This window comes from Ranitomeya imitator, chromosome 1, assembly GCF_032444005.1.
Source record: "Ranitomeya imitator isolate aRanImi1 chromosome 1, aRanImi1.pri, whole genome shotgun sequence".
Taxonomy (NCBI): domain Eukaryota; kingdom Metazoa; phylum Chordata; class Amphibia; order Anura; family Dendrobatidae; genus Ranitomeya; species Ranitomeya imitator.
In genome coordinates, this window is record NC_091282.1 from 26,412,025 (window position 1) to 26,423,866 (window position 11,842).

Here is an 11,842-nt window from a genome sequence, read left to right on the forward strand (position 1 = left end):
GAGGCTATCTCTCTGGCTTATACTGCAGGTGGAGGTCCTGTTCCGCAGAATCTGAGGGCACATTCCACTCGGGCCATGGCTGCATCCTGGGCTGAGAGATCTGGAGTTTCCATCGACCAGATATGTAAGGCAGCTACGTGGTCATCCCCTTCCACCTTTTTCAAGCACTATAGGTTGGACTTGGGGTTCTCTTCTGATCTCACCTTCGGGTTAAGGGTGCTACAGGCTATAGTCCCTCCCTAAGGTAGTTTACATCTCTGTAATTCTCTCGTAGTGCTGTCATGGGAGTCCGAATAAAGCATTAAGCTACTTACTGGTAGCGGCATTTTTCGGAGGCCCATGACAGCACCCTTAGTTCCCTCCCTATTCACGTGGGGGTTGCACTTCCCATAATGTATATAATGAGATAGATAGATCTCACGTGTGGTATATAGTTCATTATGATTGATTATTTTTGGACATAAACTGTATATAATGTATATTTGTGTGCTACTAACCGCGGTAGTCCTCTCAGGCTCTAATATACAACTGATGCATGGGGAGAGGTACCGCCCTTTTGTATCTGTAGATTTCCTGTTCCTGAAGGGCGGATCCCCTCTCTCGTAGTGCTGTCATGGGCCTCCGAAAAATGCCGCTACCAGTAAGTAGCTTAATGCTTTTCCCCAGAACCCTCATGGCGAGGTAGAGGGTTCGGGCCCTTTAGTGCTCTGATACCCCCGACGAAGAGAAAGGAACTTCTCCTTGGGGAGGAAGACCTGAGCCTGAGAGGTGTCGAATTCCATGCCCAGGAACTCCAGACGTTGGGTTGGAATCGAGGAGGACTTCTGATAGTTGATTATCCAGCCGAGGCAAATAAGCATGTCCAGAGTAAGCTGGAGGCTCTGGCTGCAATCCCGACGAGACAAACCCTTGATCAGGAGATCGTCGAGATATGGGATTACGAGAATGCCCTTTAAACGCAGAATGGCCATGACCACTGCCATGACCTTCGTAAAGACCCTTGGAGCAGACGCCAGACCGAAAGGGAGAGCCGTGAACTGATAATGATGATCTTGGATTGCAAAACGGAGGAACCTCTGATGCTGTACGCAAATTGGATGTGTAGGTACGCATCCCGAATGTCCACGGAACACAGAAATTATTTTGGTTCCATGGAAGCGATCACCGAGTGTAGTGATTCCATTTTGAAGTGTCGAATTCAGAGATGACGGTTTAACTGCTTGAGATCCAAAATTGGACGGAGAGAGCCGTCCTTTTTTGGAACCACGAACAGGTTTGAGTAAAAACCCGAAAACCGCTTGCGATAAGAGACCGGAACTATAACTCCTGAGGAGAGAATAGACGGCCTGGAGAAGCCCTGGGAGACAGGAGGACTGTTTGGGAGGACGAGAGAGAAAGAAACGTCTTCCTGGGGGCGAAGAAAATTCTATCTTGTAGCCTGAGGTGACGATCTCCCTGACCCAGGTGTCGTCAACTACCGATAGCCAAACCTATGAGAACAGAAGAAGCCGGCCTCCCACCCTGGAAGGATTTCCTGGTGGGGGCGACCCGTCATTTATTAGAAAATCTGTGGCCTCAAGGTCCAGAAGGATTTGAGGAGCGGCTTTTAGTTCTCCAGTGCGGGGGAGGCCTGAAGGAAGGTTTCCTCCATTCTCCTTGGGAGGAAGACCGGTCCTGACGAGCGGGGTTTCCTGAGGCGGTAAAGGACTGAAAGGGACGAAAGGACTAAGGGGCCCTTGTTGAAGGGGTGTCTAGGCTTGGACTGAGGTAAGGAGGTACTCTTGCCACCAGTAGCGTCTGAGATCATTTGATCCAGCTGTGTGCCAAAGAGTCTAAAGCCCTGGAAGGGCAAGCCTGTGAGGGATTTTTTAGAAACGGGATCTGCGTTCCACGCTTTAAGCCAAAGAACTCGGCGAATGGCCACAATGTTACTGTTAGCCCTTGGTGAGCAAGCCGCTGCATCCAGGGAGTCATTCATGAGGTATTTACCCGCAAGAGAAATTTGATCCGCCAAATCAGACAGTTCCTCAGCAGGAGCTGAGGCTAAAATGCCTCTGCGCAGGATCTTGGCCCAGGCTGACACAGCTTTTGCTACCCATGAAGACGCGAAACTAGGACAGAGGGAGGCTCCAGAAGCCTCAAACGCCGATTTGGATAATGACTCGATTTCTGTCCGTGGGATCCTTAAGAGATGCCGCGTCCGGAATAGACAAAACAGTCTGTGAGGATAATCTAGACACAGGCGGGTCGACCTTAGGAGACTCGGACCATTTGCTAACAAGGTCTGAGTGAAAAGGGTATTTGACGTCCACCGATTCCTTCCAGGGAAACGTTTACCAGGGTTCTCCCAGTGTCTAAACATTAGTGTTGTCAAACTCCTTGTGATTGGGAAAAACTCTAGAGGGACGTTTAATCCGTTTAAATGAAATGGAGACGTCCTGAGAGGTTGTCTCTTCCTCCTTAAGCTCAAGCGTCTGAATAATAGCCGAAATAAGGCTATCAACCATATCCTGTGTACCGGAAGTCTGATCTGCATCCGAGTCAGATTCCGACTGATAGCTACGTCAGACCCGACGTCCGCCTGCGACGAGGGGGAACGGGCAGATTGGGGTATCCCGGTGTGATCCGGTGAACTGGAAGAGGAGCTAGATAGGATCCTCTTACTGTATCTTTTTTCAAGTCTGCCTCTGTGAAGGTTTTGGTGTCTATAGAAAAAACAGCCGCACACTCAGGTCTCTGAAGGTCTTGGACAGGTGCGAGCGAATCGCCGTGTAAGGCGTTCGTGGCACTGGTGGCATTAGATAGAAGCGGGATACGTTCAAGTGCCTGGACCAGGGACTGAGACACTTTAGTCAAGTAAGACACTGACTGAGACATTGCAACAGTCCACTCCGGGGGAGGGGGGCTGCACTCATCCCGAGACATAGGAGCTTCCTGAGGGACGGACATGATGGAAGGAACGCAGGACGGGCAGAAAAAAAGATGGCTGACCTGAAGCCCACTTTTTCTTACAGCGAGCGCAGGCGTAGTGAATGCTGTCCTGTGGTCCCTGCTAAGTGACACCGCCACTGCAGAGGTGAGGATATAAGTTTGGGGGGGGGGGGCATCGTTGATTGAATATCCCCCTACCTGAAGACGAGGAACGCGTCTGGAGCCTTTGTACCACGGAAAGGGTCCTGGAAATGAAGTCCTCCTTCCCGCGCTATTTCAGCCAGCGCAGAAGACTGTGTCAACCCCTAAACGGGCATGGGGACACTGGAGGTGACCACCGTCTTCCTCTCAGCCCACTCCAGGGAGAGGGATGAGGGGGGAACAGGGCAAGGACTGGCCACCGATAGCGAACATGAGTGACATGAGTCGAAGTCCTGCCCAGCGGATCCGAGAGGGTGCGATGTGGGTGATACCACACTGCTCTCTCGGTCGCTTAGGCTACGTTCAGATTAGCGTTGCGCGCCGCTGCGTCGGCAACGCACGCAAAAACTCGTGCAAACGCACGCAAAAACGCTGCGTTTTTCGACGCGTGCGTCGTTTTTTGACGAAAATCGGACGCAAGAAAAATGCAACTTGTTGCATTTTCTTGCGTCCGACGCTAGCGTCGAAAATGACGCACATGTCGGAAAACGCAGCGAGAAAAACGCATGCGTCCCCCATGTTAAACATAGGGGCGCATGACGCGTGCGTCGCAGCTGCGTTTCCCGACGCTAATCTGAACGTAGCCTTACTGTGGGGAATCAGAGTGAGAGAACTGCACCCTGTAGCCCCAAAAGAAGCATCTGAAACAAAAGGGAAAAAGATTAATAAATACACTAAAAACTGAAAAAACAAATGCGGATCTGGTGTTAGATCCAGTTCCGCCTCCTACAGACACTAAGCAAAAACTGAGTTGCCTGGTGCCTGTCCGGAGGGTGTATACTGCGGGGGAGGAGTTACCTCTTTATTTGCATACTGTCAGCCTCCTAGCGACAGCAGCATACACCCATGGTTACCTGTGTCCCCCAATGAAGCGAGAAAGAAATCACCGTTCTGCTCTGTAACACACCGATCATATGCTGCATTTAGTTGTCTTGCACCAGTGTCTTGTGGGGCAGAAGGCGCATTTGAGACCCTGACTTTATGGCCTCACTGTGTACGCCAGCAGTGTGACTCATTAGACACCACCATTTCCTTCAGGCCTGTATAGAGGGTGCTCTTTTTTTTTGTTTGTTTGTCGGGTGGGTCTACTAGACAGATGGATTCTGTCTGCATTAATGGCAGTGACTGCAGACGTGTCTGTGGTGAAATGTGTGTGTGTATATATATATTTATATATCTGTGTGTAGGGACATCTGTCTAGGGTTATATGTGTGACTAGTGATAAGGTACCGTCACACATAGCGACGCTGCAGCGATACCGACAACGATCCGGATCGCTGCAGCGTCGCTGTTTGGTCGCTGGAGAGCTGTCACACAGACAGCTCTCCAGCGACCAACGATCCCGAGGTCCCCGGTAACCAGGGTAAACATCGGGTAACTAAGCGCAGGGCCGCGCTTAGTAACCCGATGTTTACCCTGGTTACCATCCTAAAAAGTAAAAAAACAAACGCTACATACTTACCTACCGCTGTCTGTCCTCGGCGCTCTGCTTCTCTGGTCTGGCTGTGAGCGCCGGGCAGCCAGAAAGCAGAGCGGTGACGTCACCACTCTGCTTTCCGGCTGACCGACGCTCACAGCCAGAGCAGGAGGAGTGCAGAGCACAGCGCTGGAGGACAGACGGCTGTAGGTAAGTATGTACTGTTTGTTTTTTTACTTTTAGGATGGTAACCAGGGTAAACATCGGGTTACTAAGCGCGGCCCTGCGCTTAGTTACCCGATGTTTACCCTGGTTACCAGCAAAGACATCGCTGAATCGGTGTCACACACGCCGATTCAGCGATGTCTACGGGGAGTCCAGCGACGAAATAAAGTTCTGGACTTTCTTCCCCGACCAGCGATCTCCCAGCAGGGGCCTGATCGCTGCTGCCTGTCACACTGGACGATATCGCTAGCGAGGACGCTGCAACGTCACGGATCGCTAGCGATATCGTCTAGTGTGACAGTACCTATAATGTAGCATCTGTCCTGAAGGCAAGTCGCACCTAGGTGTTAATAGGTACTTCCTTGGGAAGAGTCTGACCTCTGTCTCCAGATCTCACCAGGAGGCCTAGCTAGAGCCAAGAACAAAGGAACACTTGACACCTCTTAGTGCTTGGAGGGGAGATGTTAATTGCTTGGAGGTGATGTATTCCTGGGAACCATCTCACAAGTGTCTACAGAGGAAAATAATATATATTCATTAGTAGCGGCCGTGGCCCAATCAAACAGGCAGCAGTTATGATATTGGCCTAAGGGGCCGGTCTAGAAACCTGACCTCAGACCAAAGTTATAAATTTAGGCTGCAGACACAGAATTGTGTTCACATGATGGGGGCAGCCTGAGAAGCTGGTGTGGTCCAACTCCATTCACCCTCCCTCAGGGATCAGAAGCAACTACCAGTTAGATGATTTCTGTAAGTTTTCTCCTGTTTATTTTGATACTATTTTGCATAAGTTGTATGTCTTTTTATTATTACATTTTTACACCTTTTTCTTATTGTAAGCATTGATCCTTTTGTTATTAAAGTATAAAGCTTTAACAAGTTGAACCCTGAATTTTCTAAAGAATCCATAGCCTAAAGTGTGTGAGCCTTATGAGTGATAAACATATTTTTATTAGTTATTTCTGGGACTCATCTCCCGTGTATTCGATGAGTGGTGGCAGTGCGTATGAGCGGGTGTGTGGCCTGGGTCAGTGTGTGATTTATGCTCCCATTACAGCATAGGACAGAGGTTGAATGCTGGACTGAGAGTGGGGAGATAGATTAACTCTTGCAGGCACAACCCCAAGTCACGTGTGAGAGCAGGCACGTGACGAATAAGTGACACCACGGAGAAGGGATCATTTTAAACCGGGCAACCCCTCTTAAGAGCTCAAAAAGTTGCACACTCTGCAGTCAGAACCAATTGACTGACCAATTTTCCGTTAGCTCACTTTGCAGCCAGCAATACAGTTGTACAGCACACAGGCTGTAGAAAATGTAGAATTTTTTTTTTTTTTGCTAAAAAATGTATCTCCAAATATTTCTGCTGAATCTGTAAACTTTCTTCCCTGTCTCCCCTGGCATGATCGGCAGGATATTAATCCCTGTAGCTGATTCTCACATTTCTTATCAGATCGGATTGAGCAAAGTGAAGTACTTCGTACTGGACGAAGCCGACCTGATGCTGGACATGGGCTTCTTGGGCGATGTGGAGAAGTTGCTGGCAAGTCCAGGAATGCCGAGTAAAGAAGAAAGGCAAACACTGATGTTCAGCGCCACGTTCCCCAATAACATACAGCGGTAAGAATGGCCGTGGCTCCGTCAGAGCGAGGAGCAACTCCTGTCCACTAGTCGGGCATTTAATTATAATCCTGATCCCTTTTTTTTTTCTTTTTTTTTTTTTTTAGGCTTGCCCAAAAAATTTTAAAGCCAGATTACGTGTTTGTGGCGGTCGGACAAGTTGGCGGTGCCTGCAGTGATGTCGAGCAGCAGATCATTGAAGTGGGAGAGTATGAAAAGCGGAATAAACTTCTGGAGATCCTGCAAAGCATCGGTAGGCATTAATACAGAAACACGCGGCTCAGACGGGGCACATAATGCATTTTTTCCCTTTCGATTCTGATAACCCGAGTCTTGTTTACTCCGTATTTGCACTATTGCAATGAACGCTGCTGGGAACGGCCAGATTGTCGCCGCTTCTGATCTATGTTCCTGCAAGTGTTTCATCTTGCAACATTTGAGACCCTGGTGGATAAGAAATCTGTGATGGTGTAATGTTTCCTGTCCTGCACTGCTCATGTACGGCAGCAGACAGGATCGTGGGTTTTCTATACATACATATATATATATATATAATTACTAGATAGTGGCCCGATTCGAACGCATCGGGTATTCTAGAATATGTATGTATATAGCAGCCACATAGAATAGTGGCACAGGCCATGACATATTCTTGAATACCCGATGCGTTAATACAGGCCACGCAGTATATAACAGTGGCCACGCAGTGTATAACAGTGGCCACGCAGTGTATAACAGTGGCCACGCAGTGTATAACAGTGGCCACGCAGTGTATAACAGTGGCCACGCAGTGTATAACAGTGGCCACGCAGTGTATAACAGTGGCCACGCAGTATATAACCGTGGCCACGCAGTATATAACCGTGGCCACGCAGTATATAACAGTGGCCACGCAGTACATAACAGTGGCCACGCAGTACATAGCAGCCATCTAGTATATAACGCAGCCCACACAGTATATAACACTGTCCACGTAGTATATAGCAGCAATGTAGTATATAACGCAGCCCACATAGTATATAACACTGCCCTCGTAGTACATAGCAGCCATGTAGTATATAACACAGCCCACGTAGTATATAGCAATGTGGGCACTATATATGCGTGGTTAAAAAAGACTTAAAATAAAAAAAAATAAACATATACTCACCTTCCGAAGGCCAATTAAAGTCCTGGCGCCTGTGTGCGGTGCACGCGGCAGCTTCCGGTCCCAGCGTTGGTATGAGTGCAGGACCTGTGATGACGTCTCGGTCACATGACCGTGACGTCATGGAAGGTCTTTCTCGCATAGCATCTTTGGAACCTGAACCTGCCGCTTGCACTGCCGAGGACAGTGTGTACGTCGGAGGGTGAGAATAACCTTTTTTTTATTATTATTTTTAATATTAAATCGTTTTACTATTGATGCTGCATATACAGCATCAATAGTAAAAAGTTGGTCACACAGGGTTAATAGCTGCATTAATGGAGTGTTATAATGCGGTCCGTTAGCGCTGCCATTAACCCTGTGAGAGGGCTGACTGGAGGGGAGTATGGAGCGGGCACTGACTGCAGGGAGGAAGGAGCGGCCATTTTGCCGGCGGACTGTGCCCGTTGCTGATTGGTCGTGGGCGTTTTGCCACGACCAATCAGCGACTTGGATTTCCATGACAGAGGCCGTGACCAATGAATATCCGTGACAGACAGAAAGACGGAAGTGACCCTCAGACAATTATATAGTAGACTAGATGGTGGCCCGATTCTAACGCATCGGGTATTCTAGAATATGTATTTATGTATGTATATAGCAGCCATATAGTATATAGTACAGGCCACGTAGTATATAGGAGCCATGTAGTATATAGCAGACAAATACTACGTGGCCTGTGCTACATACTATGTGGCTGCTATATTCATACATATTGTAGAATACCCGATGCGTTAATACAGGCCACGCAATATAGAACAGTGGCCACGTAATATATAGCACAGCCCACGCAGTATATAGCAGCCACGCAGTATATAACACTGGCCACGTAATATATAGCACAGCCCACGCAGTATATAGCAGCCACGTAGTATGTAACACTGCCCACGCAGTATATAGCAGCCACGTAGTATATAACACTGCCCACACAGTATGTAACAGTGGCCACGTAATATCTAGCACAGCCCACACAGTACATAACACAGCCCACATAGTATATAACAGTGCCTATGTAGTATATAGCAGCCACGCAGTATCTAATACAGCAGTGTGGGCACCATATCCCTGTTAAAAAAAAATTATTAAAATAAAAAAGTTATATACTCACCCGCCGGGATCCACCGAATCTGTCCCGATGCACGCGATGCTGCTAAGTCTTCTGGGTAATTTTGCAATGCATCGCCGGGAACGGAAGATGGCGGCAGGCGCGAGCGCATCGTCGGACTACGGAGGGTGAGAATAGCAGGTTTTTAATTATTTTTAACATTAGATCTTTTTACTATTGATGCCGCATAGGCAACATCAATAGTAAAAAGTTTGGGACACAGAAAGTTAATAGCAGCGGTTACGGAGTGCGTTACCCACGGCATAACGCGGTCCGTTACCGCCGGCATTAACCCTGTTTGAGCGGTGACTGGAGGTGAGTATGCGGGCGCCGGGCACTGACTGCGGGGAGTATGGAGCGCCCATTTTCTTCCGAACTGTGCCCGTCGCTGAATGGCCTTGGCTGTTTTGCCGCGACCAATCAACGACTTGGATTTCCATGACAGACAGAGGCCGCGACCAATGAATATCCGTGACAGACCGACAGGACAGACGGAAGTGACCCTTAGATAATTATATAATAGATAAATATATATATATATATATAATATATATATATTTTTTTTTTTTTTTTTACCGGTTCACCTTATATATATTTATAACTTTTTGCAAATATTTCTAGGTTCCGAGCGCACAATGGTTTTTGTGAAAACCAAAAAGAAGGCTGATTTCATCGCTGCATTTTTATGTCAAGAACAAATAAAGACCACAAGCATTCATGGGTAAGAGCAGTCCCGAGCTTTCCCGATAAAAGCGCAAACAATGTTTTACTATTGGTTTCCAGATTTTCTTTGATGAGTCTCAAGCACCACAGTTTAAAATAACAAAATTTTAGGCGAAAGAGTTGTAAAATCACTCCAATACACTAAAACCTACAGATATGACTCCAGAGGTCCAAACCATATAAGATATTGGTCTCATGAGTCTTTTTTTTTTCCCCTAAGGGACCGAGAACAACCAGAAAGGGAGAAAGCTCTGACATATTTCCGCACTGGCCAGTGCCCGGTGATCGTGGCCACTTCCGTTGCTGCCAGAGGATTAGACATCGAGAATGTTCTTCATGTAATAAACTTTGACATCCCGAGTGACATTGACGAATATGTTCACCGCATTGGACGCACTGGTCGTTGCGGCAACACTGGAAAAGCAACTTCCTTTTTTGATAGCAAAGGAGACGATGAAAAACAAGTTGGTCGAGATCTCGTAAACGTCTTAACCCAAGTAAGTGAAGCATTGATTGTGATGCTTTTATAGGATATATTTGTGCTAGTAAGACGGCAATGGACGACAATCGATGACATTGCTGGGTGTAGGAAGACCAGGAGCTGCAGAGTTTTAGGAATCCGTCAGTTGTACTATGCAGGCAGGAGGCGGTTTCCCCTGTAATAAAAGCTGATTCTGAAAGAGAACATTTTTCTTAAGCCATTAAAAGCACACGTGCAAAAAAAATATATATAAAGTCCCTGGTCATGAAGGAAGAAAAAATGGCTTGGTCTTGAACTGGATCTATTATCTTTTTACCATCCTTCTTGTCTCTTGTAGGCTGAACAGGAGGTCCCTAAGTGGCTGGAGGACTTCGCGTTCGGTCCCGACGGCAGGTCAGGCTGCAGGCAGACTTCAAGCAATTTTGCTTCAGTAGATAGCCGGAAGGTGAGTATTATACGCACAACAAGTCTGTCGGTGTGTGTGTAGCCAAGGAAAAGTGGAGTAGCCTATGGCTGCCAGTCATAAAGCCTACTAGCCCGCTTCAGAGTTGGTGCAAACAGTGGTCCCTATTTATCAGAACTGTTTGAAGCTATAGCTTGCGGCTCACAGCATTTAGTTTTGATGTCCTAGAGATTATTCACATAGGTGGTATCTTCACTTTTTCTTGCTGCAATTTTTTTTTTAAATAGTGTTTAAAAACTGCAATATGACTGCAAAGTGTGAATGAATTTTTAGTTTAAAAAGAGAAACTCGTAGCCCTGTCCTGTCAGCTGTGCGGTCAAGGTTCTTCTCCGTTATGATAAATGACTTGTACGTATGGCTGTGCGTGGTTTCACTAAGCAAATCTGCCCCTTTACTTATTAGTAATGTGCAGTCTTTGTCTTTTCAACAGAGAGGCGGCTATCAGCAGGACAGCTACAGCAGTTCTGGATTTTCACAACCTGCGGCCGAGGAAGAGGAAGTTTGGGGCTAGTAGGGGAACAAATGTTCAAGCCGACGGAAGAGTTGTTAAGATTTTCTTTTTTCATTGAACGATAAGTTGTATGTTTGTAAAAAGAAAAGAAAAACATATTTTGGGACTTTGTTACCAGAATAAAGTGTTATTATTTAAATAATTTCCCTGTTTGGGAAAATTGCATATTTGTTTGTAGCCAGTAGCTGGTTGCTCAAAAAATTTTGAGCACAAAATTAAAGTTTCATTTGTCATTTGTACTGTTTACTTGTGTGGATTTGTGCATGTTTTTTATGGTTCCATCAAGACTTTTTTTTGCCTTCATTGTAGAACATTTTCTAACATACAAGTACCTGCTCACAATGCTTGTATACTGCAGGATGCCCACAGGCCCCCATAAGTTAAAGTGGAAGCAGCACAGGTACAAAAACAGGACTTTTGGTTACCGTAAAATCTGTTTTCTCTGAGCCTTCATGGGGGGTGCATGCTGCTCCCACTAGGAGGCTGACACTATGCACAAAAAATTAGCTCCTCAGCAGTGTACACCCCACCGACTGGCACTAGGTTAGTGAGAAACTGGTAGGAGAAGTAACATGTAAAAGAGAAACAAAACACACAGTTGCAAACTGTAGCAATATAATACAGTAAACAGAGCTGGTAAACTTGGGAGGATTTAGTAACCAAAAATCCTATTTTATTCAGTCTCCCGTGACAGCACCACGAGAGAGGGGATCGTCTCTTCAGGGATAGGAAACCTACAGACATAAGAGGGGGTGGCACCTCTCCCACGCATCATCAGTTGGTTTCCTGTCCCTGAAGGGAACTCAATCCTTACAGATATACCTGTGGAAAATCGATAAAACCCAGGCCCGGCTGGTGCTGGGGCCCTGGAAGTGCAACAGTGGATCCAGGGTGAACCGCACAACAGTGAGCGGTGCAGATGGAGCAGTGTCTGGGGAGGATTACCAGCTGTGGAAGGTCAGCACTGGAAGAAAAGTAT

General features: G+C 47.0%; 1 protein-coding gene across 1 annotated transcript in view; it reads left to right on the forward strand.

Moving 5' to 3' along the window:
• DDX4 (DEAD-box helicase 4) overlaps positions 1-11,047 on the forward strand; it is a 29,293-nt gene extending 18,246 nt beyond the window's left edge. Inside the window, exons 4-9 of the mRNA XM_069745884.1 lie at positions 6,228-6,394; positions 6,502-6,647; positions 9,307-9,406; positions 9,629-9,905; positions 10,227-10,334; positions 10,783-11,047. Of these exons, the coding sequence (XP_069601985.1) occupies positions 6,228-6,394; positions 6,502-6,647; positions 9,307-9,406; positions 9,629-9,905; positions 10,227-10,334; positions 10,783-10,863 (879 nt within the window). The 3' untranslated portion in view covers positions 10,864-11,047. The remainder of the gene's footprint in view (positions 1-6,227; positions 6,395-6,501; positions 6,648-9,306; positions 9,407-9,628; positions 9,906-10,226; positions 10,335-10,782) is intronic.
• The last annotated feature ends 795 nt before the right edge of the window (positions 11,048-11,842 follow it).